Below are 17,345 nucleotides of genomic sequence, written 5' to 3'. Positions count from 1 at the left end.
GGCGGGGCGGGGCGATGGCTGGCCAGAACAGCGGCCATTACTCCCTGTCTCAGGTAAGTATGTGCTGGCAGCTGGTTGGTGCGCTACTTACTACTGCTTGGGGGAGCAGGTAAGTATAAAAACAAAACAAACAAAAAAAAACCTAGGTAGAAGGGTTTTAGGGGTCGGGGTGGAGAGGAGGAAAGGGAGGCAGGGTAGGTAGAGACTTCAGGAAGTTCCCTCCCAGTCCGCTCCTTTATTGGAACGGACTGGGAGAGAACTGGAAGGGAACTGGGGAAGGCCCCCCCCCCATGGTTCCGTGTGCAAGTCAGAACCTGCACACACATACAAGCGTCGATATTGTTGTAAACTGTGAGGTTTGGGTGGACCCTTGGACACTGTGACCACACCCACGGAGGGAAATCCCGTGAGGGGCCACAGGTCAGGCTTAGCTCAGGACACACAAACACAGAGTTTGATCTTTTATTAGACTGTGTAAGGAGGCCACCAGAGGTGGCAGTAGTGAGCAGCTGGAATAGTCTGGCAGGGCTGGTATCCCTCAGGTGCTGGAACAGTGACTCCTCCGGTAGCAGTGCTGTAGTGGAAAGAACTGAGAGCATGAGTACCGTGAAAAATATACAAGACCCCAGTATGGAGATCCCCAGGGTAGGGAGAGGAGACCCTCGAGGAGCGAGTATCTGAACCCTGAGAGCTGGGAGGCCTGCAGATGATGTACTCACGCAGCGGTTCCACGGAGATGGCACTGGGGCTGGAACGGAGGTGGGTCCTCAGGTGAGAGTGCCTGGTTCCAGGAAACAGCTCTGAGGTGAAGATGGTAGTACTCACTGATGTTGAAGATTAGCGAATCTTTCCAAGCAGAAGAGAAGGTAGGGGTAGGCAGCGAGTCAGGGAACATGGGCCCTTGAGGAGTGAGTACTGGTTTCCTGATAGCGACATGGAAAGCAAGTGAGGCCCCTGAGGAGCGGGTACCCCGTTAGTGTTAGAGAGTCCAATAGAGATTGGAGAGGCAGAGTAGCTGGGTACGGAGAGCGAATCCCATCAGTAGGATTCCCATAGGATTACCCTTGCTAACTCAAAGGCTAGCAAACATTGTAGGCTTTAAATATCCGGGCATCATGACGTCATCACGGGGGGACGCCCCGTAGGTTCGCGCCAAGTAGGAAATAAGAAGGGCTGCGTGGCGCGCGCGCCCTATGGTACAAGCAGAGCATGGCGGGAGGCAGCGCCCAAGCTGGTCCGGGACACCGGAGAGGACGGCAGGCAGACACTGCTGTAGCCAGGCGTCCATCCGCAGCATGAGGAGGCGCAAACAATGAGAGGTAGGCGGAGTGAAACCATTGGAAAGGGACGGTTGCAACAGTACCCCCCTTCAAAGGGCGATCTCCTCTGCGGGTACCAGGTTTTGGTTTCCAAGAATGCGAGAGATGAAACTGATGGAGCATCTCTTTGTCAAGGATACTAGCCAGCGGCTCCCAAGAATTGTCTTCGGGGTCGAAACCTTGCCAAGAGAGAAGGTATTCCCAGGTTTTGTCTCATTTGCGGACATCAAGAATGGTTTCGACCTTGTGTTCTAGGTCATCCTCTGCATTAATAGGAGATGGTTCCTGAGATTTGGAAGAGAATTCACTGATGATGAGTGGTTTCAGAAGTGAAACATGAAAAGTGTTATGGATGTTCAATCCAGGTGGTAACGTCAGACTGTAGGTAACATTGCCAAGATATTGGAGGATAGGGAATGGTCCAACGTAGCGAGGAGCAAATCGAGAAGAGGATAACTTCAGTCTAAGGTGCTTAGTGGATAGCCAGACTTTGTCACCAGGTTGAAAGACAGGCGCTTTGGAATGATGAGCATCATAAAACCTTTTGGCTCGATCAATCGCTTTGAGTAGCATTGCTTTCGTCTGATTCCATAATTGATGGATTTCTTCAGCAGTGGATTGAGCTGCTGGGGACATCACTGAGAGCTTCAGTGGAAGTGGCGGAGATGGAGAACGTCCATATACCACTTCAAATGGTGTTAATCCAGTTGATGTTGCTGGATGAGAGTTAATGGAGAATTCAGCCCATGGTAACAGTTCGGCCCAATTATTTTGACGACAACTCACATAGGCCAGAATGAACTGTTTCAGGGTCCTATTCATCTGTTCTGTTTGTCCATTAGATTGAGGATGATAGGCAGATGTATAATCTAGAGAGATATCGAAGAGTTTGCACAGGGCCTTCCAGAATCTTGCTGTGAACTGTGATCCTCGATCTGAGACTATGTGCTTCGGTAGGCCATGGAGTCGAAAGATATGAATTATGAAGAGCTTCACAAGTTCCGAGGCTGAGGGCAAGCCAGGTAGTGCCATGAAGTGGGCCATCTTGCTGAAGCAGTCGACTGTGACCCAGATGGTATTCATACCTCCAGAAAGGGGAAGATCAACTACAAAATCAGTAGCGATATGCGGTCCAGGGGCTGGAAGCGGTTGCAGCAATCCCCACGGTTGGCCAGAAGTAGGTTTGTGCTTGGCAGAGTCGGTACATGATGCCACATAGGAGAGAGTGTCTTCCTTGATAGCTGGCCACCAATAATACTTCTGTAGTTTTAGCAGGGTATGGCGTTGACCAGGATGGCCAGCCAGCTTGGAATCATGCGCCCAATGGAGCACTTTCTTTCTGAGATGCTTTGGCACGATAGTTTTACCAGTGGGCACAGAATGAGTAGCCGCCAAGACGACTTTCTTCGGGTCGATTATGTGCTGCGGTTCCTCTGGAATATCCTCCGAGAGAAAGGAGCGTGAAAGGGCATCAGCTCTGGTATTCTTGTCTCTGGGGCGATATTTGAGCACAAAGTCAAAGTGGTTGAAAAATAAGGACCATCTAGCTTGTCTATGGTTAAGAAGTTGCGCATGGCGGAGATACTCTAGATTCTTATGGTTCATAAACACGGTAATTTGATGTTGAGCGCCTTCGAGCCAAGGCCGCCATTCCTCGAATACCAACTTAATAGCCAGGAGCTCTTTGTCACCGATCCCATAATTCTTCTCAGCCGGAGAGAAACGTTGTGAGAAGAAAGAGCAGGGACGTAGGGACTTTGAATCTCCAGTCTGGCTCAGAACAGCCCCCACACCAAAGTCAGAGGGGTCGACTTCTACGATGAATGGCTTGTTGGGGTCCGGATGACGTAGGTATGGTTCCGTGGAAAAGGCAGTCTTTAAATCTTCAAATGCGGAAATGGCCTCCACAGACCATTTAGAAGCATTGGCCCCTTTCCAGGTCATGGCAGTCAAGGGCACGGTTAAAGAAGAGTAGTTCTTTATGAAGCTTCTATAATAGTTGATGAACCCCAGAAATCGTCTCAGGGCCTTCAGGCTGGTAGGTTGGGACCAATTCTTGATACTTTCTAATTTTTGGGGATCCATCTGAAAGCCATCTTTAGACACAATGTAGCCAAGAAAAGGCACAGAGTCTTTATGGAATTCGCACTTGGATAGTTTGGCGTAGAGTCGGTGTTCTAGGAGTCTTAGTTGAACTTGCTTGACGTCTTCTAGATGTGTATAAAAAATTCTGAGAAAATATCAGGATGTCATCTAGGTATACCACGACACTCTTGTACAACAAATCCCGCAGAATGTCATTCATCATGTTCTGGAACACAGTGGGTGCATTGCACAGGCCGAAGGGAATTACTAAGTACTCAAAATGACCGTCTTGAGTGTTGAAAACCGTTTTCCACTCATCGCCACTGCGAATCCGGACTAAGTTGTAGGCCCCCCTTCAGGTCAAGTTTCAAAAATATCTTGGCCCCTTGAAGCTGGTCAAACAGCTCTGAGATTAGAGGCAGGGGATATCGGTCTTTAATCGTAATCTCTTTCAGACCTCGATAATCAATACAAGGACGTAAAGTTCCGTCCTTCTTCCCCACAAAGAAGAATCCTGCGCAGGCTGGTGGCTTTGAAGGTCTAATGAAACATTTCTGTAAATTCTCCTCAATGTTCTCAGACATAGCCTTGTTCTCTATTGCAGAAAGAGGATAGGCACGTCCTTTAGGAGGTTCAGTATTTGGTTTCCGCCGAATGGCACAGTCATAAGATCTGTGTGGAGGGAGGATGTCAGCAGCTTCTTTGGAAAACACATCCCTGAATGGTGTGTACTGAGGCGAAACTCCTGCCATCACTGGAGTTGTAGGCATGCAGGGAACAGGAGAGACTTCCTTGAGGCATCTGCCATGACAACCTGGGCCCCAGCGGGAGAGTTCCAAGGAGGACCAGTCGAATTGCGGCTGATGCATCTGCAACCAGGGTAACCCCAGACAGATAGGGTGCATGGCCTTTTCTAACACAAAGAAGGGGATTGTCTCCGTGTGGAGGGCTCCAGTGCGAAGAGTCACTGGTTCAGTACGACAAGTCACATCACCAGGCAAAGGTTCTCCATGGATAGAAGACAAGAGTAGTGGAGCTTCTAAAGTAATGAGGGGAATCATCAAATGTTCCACTAGGCATCGAAGTATAAAGTTGCTTCCTGCCCCCGAATCCACAAGGGCAAGAGTTTGAATTGTAGACGGTCCGCAAGTCAGGGAGACTGGTAGAGAGAGTGGAGGAGAAGGCGTAGTAAGGCCTAAGCAACAGTCCTCATGCAGGACTTAGGCCCGTCCGTTTTTCCGGTCGAATGGAGCATGTTGGGACATCATAACCAGCTTGTCCACAGTACATACATAGGCCATGCCTCTTCCGAAGTCTTGTCTCTTTTGAAGTCAAATGACTGCGACCAAGTTGCATTGGTTCTTCTCCACTGGCAACAGGAGCTGCTGGAACCACCCAAAGTGCAAATGTAGCACGAGTCTCCTTCTGAACCGGTCCTTTAGTAGGCTTGAGTTCTTTCACCTTATCACAAAGCCAGTGGTCGATTCTAGTAGCCAAAGCCACTAGCTCATTTATTTATTTATTTATGGATTTTATATACCGGGAGTTCCTGTATACAATACATATCACTCCGGTTCACAGTTAAACGGTAATAACTACTGCCGTGTGGCAGTTTACATGGAACAAATCAGAACTTGATCTAATAAGAATGAGCGAACCAACTAACTAGTTTCAACTTTTAAATAAATAAAAAATAGAAATAAATAAAAAAGGCAATATAAATCTTAATTAAAATAAATAGTGCAGAGAATAATACATTAGAACCATCCACCTGACTCATCCAGTGAGTCAGGTGTCTCTCGAGCGGCAAGCTCGTCTTCAAGCAGGTATTCAGACCTCTGAAGAAGAGAGTTTTCAGGCACCTAGGTTCCCAGCATAATTCTGTAGCAAGAGTCTTGAATTCTACTGCAAAATCAGCCAGTGGTCGGTTACCTTGCTTCAGGTCCACCAGGTCAGAACCAGCAACAGTCACTCGAGCAGGATCATCAAAAACAGATTTAAATAATTCTATAAATCCCTCAATATCCTGCACGATTGGATCCTTGTGCTCCCACAGTGTTGAGGCCCAAGACAAGCCCCTTCCATCAAGATAAGATAGAATAAAAGTAGTCTTGGCATAGGCTGTGGGGAAGTGTGCAGGCTGTAATGCAAAATGTATGCAGCATTGGTTTATTTATTTATTTAATTTATTTATTTATTTAGGTTTTTTCTATATCGGCATTCATGAGCAGATCACATCATGCCGGTTTACATTCGAACTGGGGGTGCATATAACAATAAAACTATAAACTGGTGCATCAGAGTTGCAGTTACAATGAACAGGGTAATAGAACTGGGAGTAGAAGAGGAGAGCAGTATAGGTTAACAAAAGTTAATTATATACAGTGCCAGGAGGCTACATTGTTTGGGTGGAACTGGAGGTGATTAAGAGTTGTCTGGGAAGGCTTGCTTAAATAACCAAGTCTTCAATCGTTTTCGGAACGTTGGTAAGCAGGGTTCTTGGCGCAGATTCGTGGGGATGGAGTTCCAGAGTGAGGGCCCTGCAGTCGAGAAAGCTCGGTCTCTTGAAGTTGTGTGCCGGGTGGATTTTGTATTCGGTACCTGGAGGGATCCTCTGTAGGCTTCTCTGGTTGGTCTGTGAGAGACATGTAGGCTGAACGGATATTGAAGGTCCAGGGCTGTAAGGTGATGGATGGACTTGTATATGATGGTGATGGACTTGTAGATGATTCTGAAGTGAATGGGGAGCCAGTGAAGATTTTTTAATATTGGTGATATGTGGTCTCTTCTTTTGGTGTTTGTGAGAATTCTTGCAGCCGTGTTTTGTACCATCTGAAGGGGTTTGGTGTATGAAGATGGAAGGCCCAGAAGGATGGCATTGCAGTAATCTAATTTTGCGAAGATTATTGCTTGTAGTATAGTTCTGAAGTCCTGAAAATGGAAGAGTGGTTTTATCCTTTTCAACACTTGGAGTTTGTGAAAGCAGTCCTTAGTGGTGCGGTTTACAAAAGCTTTCAGGTTCATTTTATTGTCAATTATGGCTCCTAGTTCTCTGACTTGAGAAGATAGAGGGCTGTTTGATGAGTGGCTGGTGTAGTTATTGTTTTCTGGTGTAATAAGTATTAGTTTGGTTTTTGAGGTCTTTAGAATGAGATTCAGGCTGGAGAGTAGGTCATGATTTTTGATCTGCAAGATTCCCAATATTCGAGGGTTTTGGCGAGGGATTCTTTGAGAGGAATTACTATCTGAACATCATCTGCATAGATAAGGTGTTTGAGTTTGAGATCTGTTAGGAGCTGACACAACGGGAGTAGGTATATATTGAACAAGGTGGGTGATAAGGAGGATCCCTGTGGGACTCCTATAGGCGCGTCATGACGGGAGGATTCTTTATTGTGGATTTTCACTTTGTAGCCTCTATTGTTGAGAAACGTTTTGAGCCATGTAAGGGCAGTACCTGCAATTCCAATGGATGTGAGTTGGTTTATGAGGTTTGCGTGGTTAACGGTATCGAAGGCGGCTGAGAGGTCCAACAGGATCAGTAGGAATGAATGACCTTTGCCAAGACCCAGGATCAGGTAGTCTGTCAGTGATACCAGGAGGGATTCTGTGCTGGACGCTTTGCGGAATCCGTATTGTGAGGGGAAGAGGATTTTGTTGTCTTCGAGGTAATCTGAGATTTGCGTGTTGACTAATTTTTCCATAATCTTAGCTATGAGTGGTAGGTTGGCGATTGGTCGGAAGTTGTTTGGGTCGTTGGGGTCTGAGTTTGGCTTCTTTAGGAGTGGTTTGAGGGAAGCCAAGTATAAAAGTATAAAAGTAGTCTTGGCATAGGCTGTGGGGAAGTGTGCAGGCTGTAATGCAAAATGCATGCAGCATTGGTTTAGGAAACCTCTAGTCCTTTGAATCTCTCCCAAGAAATGAACTGGAGCAGCCAGAGGTACCATATTCTTTATAGTTACTTCAGGTAACTGGCCTTCATTACTGGAAGTGGTGTATTGCGTCTTCTGAGCTTGTAGCTGATAAAACGCTGAAGTGAGTTTCTCCAATGCGTCTTGTTGTTCAGCAATACGCCGGCTCAGGACAGGGACAGCCTGTAAGGCATTGAGCTGTGCCGAATCCATGGAGTTAGCAATCTGTTTTAAACTGTGAGGTTTGGGTGGATCCTTGGACACTGTGGCAGCTGACCACACCCACGGAGGGAAGTCCCGTGTGGGGCCACAGGTCAGGCTTAGCTCAGGACACACATACACAGAGTTTGATCTTTTATTAGACTGTGTAAGGAAACTACCAGAGGTGGCAGTAGTGAGCAGCTGGAATAGCCCGGCAGGGATGGTATCCCTCAGGCACTGGAACAGCGACTCCTCCGGTAGCAGTGCTGTAGTGGAAAGAACTGAGAGAATGAGTACAGTAGAGAATATACAAGACCCCAGTATGGAGATCCCCAGGGTAGGGAGAGCAGACCCTCGAGGAGCGAGTATCTGAACCCTGAGAGCTGGGAGGCTTGCAGATGATGTACTCATGCAGCGGTTCCACGGAGATGGCACTGGGGCTGGAACGGAGGCAGGCCCTCGAGGAGCGAGTGCCTGGTTCCAGGGAACAGCTCTGAGGTGAAGATAGTAGTACTCACTGATGTTTAAGATTAGCGAATCCTTCCAAGCAGAAGAGAAGGTAGGGGTAGGCAGCGAGTCAGGGAACATGGGCCCTCTAGGAGTGAGTACCGGTTTCCTGATAGCAACATGGAAAGCAAGTGAGGCCCCCGAGGAGTGGGTACCCTGTTAGCGTTAGAGAGTCCAATAGAGATCGGAGAGGCAGAGTAGCTGGGTACGGAGAGCGAATCCCATCCGTAGGATTTCCGTAGGATTACCCTTGCTAACTCAAAGGCTAGCAAACATTGTAGGCTTTAAATATCCGGGCATCATGATGTCATCACAGGGGGACACCCCGTAGGTTCGCGCCAAGTAGGAAATAAAAAGGGCTACGCGGCACAACAAGACGCAACAAAACACAACATCAAGAAGGGCTGCGCGGCGCAACAAGACACAACAACAAGAGGCAACAACAAGACGCAAAGGCTAGCAAACATTGTAGGCTTTAAATATCCGGGCATCATGACGTCATCATGGGGGGACGCCCCGTAGGTTTGCGCCAAGTAGGAAATAAGAAGAAGGGCTGTGCGGCGTGCGCGCCCTATGGTACAAGCGGAGCATGGCAGAAGGCAGCGCCCAAGCCAGTCTGGGGATGCCGGAGAGGACGATAGGCAGATGCCCTGGTAGCCAGGCGTCCATCCGCAGCATGAGGAGGAGCAAACAAAGAGAGGAAGGTGGAGTGAAACCATCGGAAATGGATGGTTGCAACAGATATCAAATGAGGCACGCATGTGCGCGTGGGTATCGGATTTTATAACATGCACACGGGTATCAGATTTTACCCGTATGCTTGTGCGGGTATTAGATTTTATAACATGCATGTGTTGGCGTGCGCATATTATAAAATCGGCACGTCCATGAGCGTGTGCTGGGAAATGTGCGCACATGGACGCCCATGTGCTTTTTTTTTTTATCTACCCCTTAGTGTGCACTAACTATAGGGATGAAAGATATGTGTGTGTATGTGTGTGTGAAAATGAAGATATTTAACAGTAGTGCAATTTTGAGTTCCTTTATAACCCTGCAGTGAATTATATCAGGTCGCAGTGATTTGCTATTCTACCCCCAGTCACACATGGAATTTCCTTTCATAGAAATTCCAGGGAGCAGTTTGCTTCCTGCAGAATTGGTATCCTACTCGGCTCTATGGAATCCTTAATATATCAGTGCCATGCCACTACCACTTCTATCTGCTTTGTTATTTTGATATATTTTGTACCCTTGTGTCACAATGTCCTATTGTTGTTCCTTTCCCCCATATCTCCAAGATGCCAGTTATGTCAATACCTTCATCTAGTACCTTTCACTCTAAATCTCCCATCTTTATTTTTAGACTTCAGGTATTTGCACACAGACACCTAAATGTATGTATTTTATTCTTTTTCATAACCTACTTATTATCAGAAGATGTAGATAAATTGTATTCAGTTTTTCCATATTTTTATTGTCAGGATATTCTGAGGTCCATATTCAGACACAATTATAAGGATAACTCAAAAGTTATCCAGCTAAATGAATATTTGGTCACTTAGGTGGTCATTTTCTAATGGGATCGCACGCGATAGCTAAATAGGGGCGGCGTCAGCACCGGAAGGGGAAGAGTCGGGGCGGCACCGGGGTGCAAGCGGAGGAGACATCACTGGCGGTGAAAAGGTAAGGACCCTTATCGCTGCCACGCGCCCAATAGCACCACCTTTCATGGTGGCGCTATTGGTTTGCGAAAGCTGGCAGCAATAACACCACGGTGGTGCGATCGCTGGGGCTTTTGCAGGCCCGCCCCCGCTTCGCCCCCTCACCCTCCCATAACCGCGCGATTCTCAAAGGCCTGTGATTTTAGAAAATCCAGGCCTTAGCCGGCTATCTTATTATCTGGCCAAAATTTAACTGGATAATTAAGGGACATTTCAGAGAGGAGTTAAGTTAGCAAGCTAAGAGGGTCATTTATCAAAATGCATTAGGGCGTTATCGCGTGAGTTAAGGCCCTAGTGCCCACGATAATGCAATAACGCATGCAATAAATACTATATCGCAAATTGCATTTGCAAATTTTTAATTTATATTCAAGTGGGAGGAGTTTGGGTAGAGCAAATAGAAATATGGGTCAGTTCGTGTGTCAGAAAAGCAAATGTTTCTTACCTGTAACAGGTGTTCTCACAGGACAGCAGGATGTTAGTCCTCACATATCATCAGGATGGAGCCCAATCACAGAAAACATCTGTCAAAGTTTCCAGAATTTTAACTGGCCCCTACTGGGCATGCCCAGCATGGCACTAACCCTGCAGCCAGCAGGGGTCCCCCTTCAGTCTTATTTAAAAACTACAGGCAGTGCCGAAAAATAAAATAATAAAACGTTACGAACCCAACACCGCAGGGCAGCGGGCAGGTTTCATGAGGACTAACATCCTGCTGTCCTGTGAGAACACCTGTTACAGGTAAGCAACATTTGCTTTCTCACAGGACAAGCAGGATGGTAGTCTTCACATATGGGTGAGTACCGAGCTGAGGACATCCGGACATGCACCAAATGTACCCAAAGGCATGCAACAAGCACAGCAACTGGGGTGGAATTTGGTAGAGGGCATCCTGAACCCCACCGGGCAGGTGGAAGGGTGTTGGTACGTCATGTTATAAAGAGGTCACGAAAGACAGACTGGCCAAAGATGGAATCTTGTCTTCTGGCTTTGTCCAAGCAATAGTGGGCTGCAAAGGTGTGGAGAGAACTCCAGGTGGCAGCCCTGCAAATGTCAGGAAGCGGCACCGATCGTAGGTGTGCTACTGAAGTCGTCATGGCCCTCACAGTGTGTGCTTTAACACGGTCTTGAAATGGAATGCCCGCTTGCTGATAGCAGAAGGATATGCAGTCCGCCAACCAGGAGGAGAGAGTCTGCTTACCCACCAGCTTCCCCAATTTGTTACGGTGGAAAGAGACAAACAATTGAGTGCTTTCCCTGTGGGCAGCTGTATGGTCTAGGTAGAATGCTAGAGCCCATTTACAGTCAAGGGTATGCAGAGCCTGTTCTCCTGGATTGGCATGGGGCCTGAGAAAAAAGGTAGGTAGTATGATGGATTGATTGAGATGAAAATCCGAAACTACCTTAGGTAAGAATTTAGGGTGAGTGCGGAGTACCGCCCGGTCCTGCAGAAGTTTACTGTAAGGCGGATAGGTAACGAGGGCCTGCAAGTCACTAACTCTGTGAGCTTAAGTGATAGCCAAAAGGAAAATAACTTTCCATGTGAGATATCGAAGTTCGTAAGCGTGAAGAGGCTCGAATGGTGGTTTCATGAACTGACCCAAAACCAGATTAAGGTCCCAAGAAGGGGCTGGAGGACGTAGTGGAGGCTTGATGTGGAGCAAGCCCTTCAAAAAACGTGTTACCAGGGGTTGTACTGATATGGGGACATCCCCGACACCTTTACGGAAGGCGGCTACTGCACTGACATGCATTCTGATGGAAGAAGTCTTAAGACCTGACTCAGAGAGATGCCAGAGATAGTCCAGAAACTTCGGGATTGGACAGGAAAAGGGGTCAAGGGACTGAGAAGAGCACCAAGATGTGAACCTTTTCCATTTGTAAGAGTAAACTTTTCTCGTGGAAGGCTTCCGAGAAGCAATCAAGACATGGGAAACTGGTTCAGAGAGGTTAAGTGGCTGAAGGATTAACCTTTCAACATCCATGCCATCAGGGACAAGGCTTGAAGATTGGGATGGCGTAGGCACCCATCATTTTGAGTGATCAGAAGCGGGTCCTTTCCCAGGGGAATGTGCCTGCGGATGGAGAGATCCTGAAGTATTGGAAACCACACTTGGCGTGGCCAGTGAGGTGCTATCAGGATCATGGTTCCCTTGTCCTGACATAACTTCACGAGAGTATTCGAGAGAAGAGGACGTGGAGGGAATGTGTAGAGCAGACCGGTTGCCCATGAGAGGGAGAATGCGTCTCTGGGTTGAGAATGTTTGCTGCGAATGAGAGAGCAGTAGTTCTCTACTTTGCGGTTTTGAGGAGACGCAAAGAGGTCTATCCGAGGAGCTCCCCATTGTTGGAAGATGGAGTTCACTACCGAGGGTTTGAAAGACCACTCGTGCAGTTGAAAGACGCGACTCAGCTTGTCTGCCAACACATTGTCCACTCCCAGCAAGTAGGTGGCCCTGAGGTACATCGAATAGGAGAGAGCTTCCGCCCAAATCTGTGCAGCTTCCTGACACAGAAGGAAGGAGCCTGTGCCTCCCTGTTTGTTGATGTACCACAGGGCCACCTGGTTGTCCATCTGAATCAGGATGACTTGATTTGAGAGGCGATCCTGAAAAACCCTGAGAGCATATCTGATTGCTTGAAGTTCCAGGAAATGTATTTGGTGTTTGGCGTCCTCTGGAGACCACGATCCTTGTGTTTGCAGATTGGCCAAATGGGCTCCCCAGCCGAGGTTGGAAGCGTCGGTGGTGAGCATGACTTGAGGGCCTGGAGTCTGGAGGGGCAAACCCTGGAGGAGATTGTTCTGATTGTTCCACCAGGCAAGAGAAAGACGGAGTGAGTCGGTGACGTGGACAAAGGTCGACATGGGCTGAGTACTTTGAGTCCATTGAGACCTTAGAGTCCACTGCATGACTCTCATGCAGTGGACTCTAAGGTCCAAGCAGGCCAAGCAGGCCAAGCAGGCCATGAGAGTCATGGCCTGCTTGGCCATGACTCTCATGGCCAAGCAGGCCACTGGTGTGACGTGGACTGAGGACACCATGTGTCCCAGAAGGATGAGAAATTGGCATGTGGTCGCAGAGTGCTGAGACTGCAGTTGGTGAGCAAGAGACACGAGAGATAGTGCTCGTTGTCGAGGCAGGAAAGCCTTTGCCTGCAAGGTGTCCAAGTCTGCCCCAATGAACGACAAGGTTTGAGATGGGACAAAATAGGATTTGTCATAGTTGACGAGAAATCCTAATGAAATTAAGGTGAGTAAGGTTAGATTGAGGGACGACAGAGCAGCTTGCTGAGTGGGAGACCTGACTAACCAGTCGTCCAGATAGGGGTAGACGTGAACACCTTGAGTCCTGAGGAAGGCTGCAACGACTACGAGGCATTTTGTGAAGACTTGTGGTGCAGACGCTAGGCTGAATGGAAGCACTCGGTATAGACAGTGCTTGGGGCCTACTAGAAACCTCAGGTATTTGCGATGAGATGGAGTTATCGCAATATGAGTGTATGCGTCCTGGAGGTCCAGAAAGAAGAGCCAGTCTCCTCTTTGTAGAAGAGGAAGAAGCGAGCCCAAGGTGACCATCTTGAACTTCTCGCGCAAGAGGGTACTTGTTGAGGGCCTGTAGGTCCAGAATAGGACGAACGCCTCCCGATTTTTTGGGGATTAGAAAGTACCAGGAATAGAACCCTAGGCCGTGCTGAGAGTATGGTACGGGTTCTATTGCATTGGACTGGAAAGGAGGGAGACCTCTTGATCCAGAAGAATGGAGTGATTGGATGTTCTCCACATCGGCAGAGGTGGGGAGTCCGGAGGCACGGAGAGAAATTTCAGATGGTAACCCTAAGCATTTATTGCCAGTACCCATTGGTCTGAGGTGATTGAGTGCCATATGTTCTGGAAGTGGCATAATTGACCTCCCACTGGTATGTGTGGCAGTGGAATCTGGCTGCTGCTCTCTAGGTGGAAGTCAAAAACCTGAAGCAGGCCCTGGTTGAGGAGCTGCTTGTGGTTTTTGTTTACAAGTTTGATGAGACTGTGCTTTTTGAAAATGTCTCATGGCATGGGATCTGGTTGGTGGCGGATAGGACTTCTTCGGGCTGAAGAAGGACTTTTTAGGATCCTTCCTGAAGGGCTGTTTAGAAGAATAGTCGGACAGCATCAGAGAGAGCTGTCTTAGGGTCTCATGATGGTCCTTTAGTTCTGCCACCGTCCGTTGAATCTGTTCGCCAAACAGATTATCTCAGACACAAGGCAGGTCAGGCAACCTGTCTTGTACTTCAGGGCGAAGGTCAGAAGACTTGAGCCAGGCCCACCTTCTTGCCGAAATAGCAGTTGCAGATACTCTAGTAGAGGTATCAAAGATGTGCTTGCCTGCCTCAAAACCCTTGTTCACTAGGGTTTGGAGCTGTTCTTGAAATTGTTGAGGCAGGGAGTCTGACAAGTCTTGTATTTGCTTGAAAATGACCCTGTTATATTGGGTCATATAGAGCTGATAGGCGGCAATTTGGGAGATGAGCATTGACCCTTCGAAGACTCAGCGACCAATGGTATCTAGGAACTTCTGTTATTTACCAGGGGGAACAGAAGAGTGAGGCTTTGACCTCTTCGCTCTCTTCTGTGCAGACTCCACCACGACAGAGTGGTGATCCAGTTGTAATTTCTGAAAACCTGGAGCTGACTGCACCAAATATGTGGTGTCAGCTTTCCTGTGGACTGGAGCAATGGAGCCAGGATGTTCCCAGTTCTTCTTCAGGAGATCCAGAAGGACCTGATGGATGGGAATAGAGGTGATTACCTTGGGAGCATCCAGGAATTGGAGCAACTCCATCATCTGGTGCCTATCATCCTGCTCAGTCTGCAATTGGAAGGGAACCAATTCAGACATTTCCTTCACAAAGTTTATAGAGGAGATGTCCTCTGGAGGAGAATGCTTTCTACTTTCAGTGGGTGAAGGTGGTGAAGGTAAATCATCAGTGTCTGTCGAGGAATCATCAGCCCAGGTGTCATAAGGATCATCACTTGTCCCTCTAGGAACTAGAGGGGGTAGGGTGGTGGGATACCTGAAGTTCCCGGTCTAGGCTCCGAAGGAATCGGAGGAATTTTCAGAGGCACCGATGACGGCATCGAAGGCACCGGCGCAGGCATCGAGGGCATCGATGGATGGCTTGGTGGAGCTGACAGACGTATCAGCAACGATGGTTGGATCGGTGGCGAGGGACATATCGGCATCGATGACTGAGGCAGAACTCCCAATGGAGGGATGCGGAACGGTATTTCTCCTCCCTATGACACTGTAAGTGGGGAGGGAACCAGAGACATTAGAGACCCGGGATCCATCTGTGGAAAAGCGGCCATGAGTGCTTCCATCCTGGAGAGCAGCGGTGCCAGCGCTGCCGGAATCGGGTCGATGATCGGTTCCGCAAACGGTACCGGTGTTGGTGCCGGAGGAACCTGAAGTCATTGCATCGCCTTGTCGATGGCCTCCTGAACCATCCGGTCCAGTTCTTCTCAGAGACCTAAGCAAGCAGCCCCAGCTCCAGAACAGAAGAGGGAGGCAGAGGCATAGCCGGAGGGACCACCATTAAAGGCGGAGTCGTGGCTCCCGATCCCCTGTCGGGTGAGGGTTGCCTCGGTGACCCGGTCACAGAAACAGTCGGGGCCTTTTCTGGATGGGGTTTCTTCGACAGCGGCTTGGACGATGGCAAGGTCAATGATTTTGCTCCCTCGATGGTCCGAGACTTACGGTGTCGATGGTGATGTTTGTCCCTGCGATCCCCTCGGTCCTGAGGGGGAGTAGAGGGTGTCGATGCCGAGAAGTCGTCGATGCCGGGCTGTCACTAGCCAGTGATCGATGCTGGCGTGAAGTTCACGGTGCCGGCTCTGATGGTGTTGATGCAATGGACAGAGTCAGGGTTTGAGCATGGAAGAGAAGTTCCATCTTCTCCATTCTGGCCTTGTGACCTTTTGGTGTCATTAGGGCACATTTGGTGCAGGTCAAGACATCGTGCTTGCGTCCTAGACACATTACACAGACTTTATGGGGGTCTGTGATAGACATGGTGCGGGTACAGTCCGGGCACCGACGGAATCCCAACGCCATGGCCATGGAAAAAATTGAGCCGTGGTACGGTCGACGCCCAGTAGGCCGCGAGGGCCAAACTCGATGGTAATCGACGGAAAACAGGTAAAACTTACCAGAGTACTGCAGTCTGAAAAAAGTTAGAGGAGGGACCCCTGTGGGGCAAATTAACTTTTAGTAATTCCATGAGGAAAATTCCTGTCAGGAATCTCTTCAGAGCTCCTTTACCGTGAGGCTACTGCTGCGCGGAAAAAAGAAGACTGAAGGGGGACCCCTGCTGGCTGCAGGGTTAGTGCCATGCTGGGCATGCCCAGTAGGGGCCAGTAAAAGTGTATAGTACAGCTTTCTAATTCTGGGACAGTCTCTTTCTGTCTCGGAGGTCCTGGCTCACTCAGGACTGGACCTGAAAGCCTCCATTTTTTTAAAATTTAATGGTTAGAGATGTGAGTTCACTTTTACTTTAAACCCTGAAGTTAAAAAAATGGAGATAAACTTCAAAATTAACTTTACTTCCATTTTAGAACACTTTTTTTAACTTTACTTCTGATTTACTGCATAATGTAAACACTATAGGGCAGATTTTAAAAGTCCTGTGTGCGTAAAGCCCGGCCTTTATGCATGTGGCCGGGTCTTACGCGTACCGGGCGAATCCTCCAAGAGGCCTGACCACGCGCGTAAAGGCCGGGACGCGCTCAAGTGCCGGGCCTCTTGGAAGGGGCGGGCTGGAGGGTGTGTTTTGGGCGGGCCGGGACAGCACCATTGTTCACTGTCCCCTATGTGCAGTATGCATTTGATTTGCTTATAAAGGAAAAATTTACTGTGGTTGTAAAACAATAAGTGCTAAAAATATAGTACTCATTTTTAACTCATTCTTATTACATCAACCTAGTAGTGTGAAAGGCTGTGATATATGTTTTCCTTTTATAAAGCCTCTGAAATATTATATTATACGCAAGCGATATCTTGGCATTGCTTTGGTAACTTGCAGTGTGTTACATAAGTTGTTAACTAAGCAGTGTAGCCAGAATGAATGAGCTATTACGTTTTGATTTAAAAAATGTGTCTTCTGCATATACAGAAGTCATTTCATATTTGCTGTCTTTGTGGGCTGTATCAGAGCATTAGAATGCTGCTGATTCATTAGGTATGCAGATTTTGTACAAAAATATTCTAGCAAGCCTCCAAAACACTTTGTTTTCCATATAAGAATTGTTTAATTATGGAATACCTTAGCTTCTTCTGCAGTTTCTGCCACCATGTAAATAAAGCTGATGTTCACCAGATCAGTACCACTGCAGACACAAACTATTCGTCCATCCAGCTCATGTTCTGCTTTCCCAACAGCCTCCAGAGCTGCTAGTATTTTTGGATCCTGTTACAAAAAGCAATGTGATAAATTAGACTGCAGTTATTTCAATATCAAGGTAAAAGTGCATGTCAAGTTCAAATAATAATTCTAGAACTGATTCACAACAAAGAAAATCATTTTAGTGAAAGTGATTATTTGCTACACAATGCAATCATAGT

The 17,345-nt window shown here is 47.9% G+C and overlaps 1 protein-coding gene across 2 annotated transcripts in view; it reads right to left on the bottom strand.

Moving 5' to 3' along the window:
• The window catches only part of PLCB4 (phospholipase C beta 4), an 855,807-nt gene that overhangs the window by 383,575 nt on the left and 454,887 nt on the right, over positions 1–17,345 (bottom strand). For both annotated transcript variants that reach the window (XM_029593509.1, XM_029593508.1), the window contains one exon: positions 17,047–17,190. In XM_029593509.1, the coding sequence (XP_029449369.1) occupies positions 17,047–17,190 (144 nt within the window). The remainder of the gene's footprint in view (positions 1–17,046; positions 17,191–17,345) is intronic.

The sequence above is a fragment of the Rhinatrema bivittatum genome, chromosome 3, assembly GCF_901001135.1.
Source record: "Rhinatrema bivittatum chromosome 3, aRhiBiv1.1, whole genome shotgun sequence".
Taxonomy (NCBI): domain Eukaryota; kingdom Metazoa; phylum Chordata; class Amphibia; order Gymnophiona; family Rhinatrematidae; genus Rhinatrema; species Rhinatrema bivittatum.
This window is presented reverse-complemented; position numbering and strand designations above follow the sequence as displayed.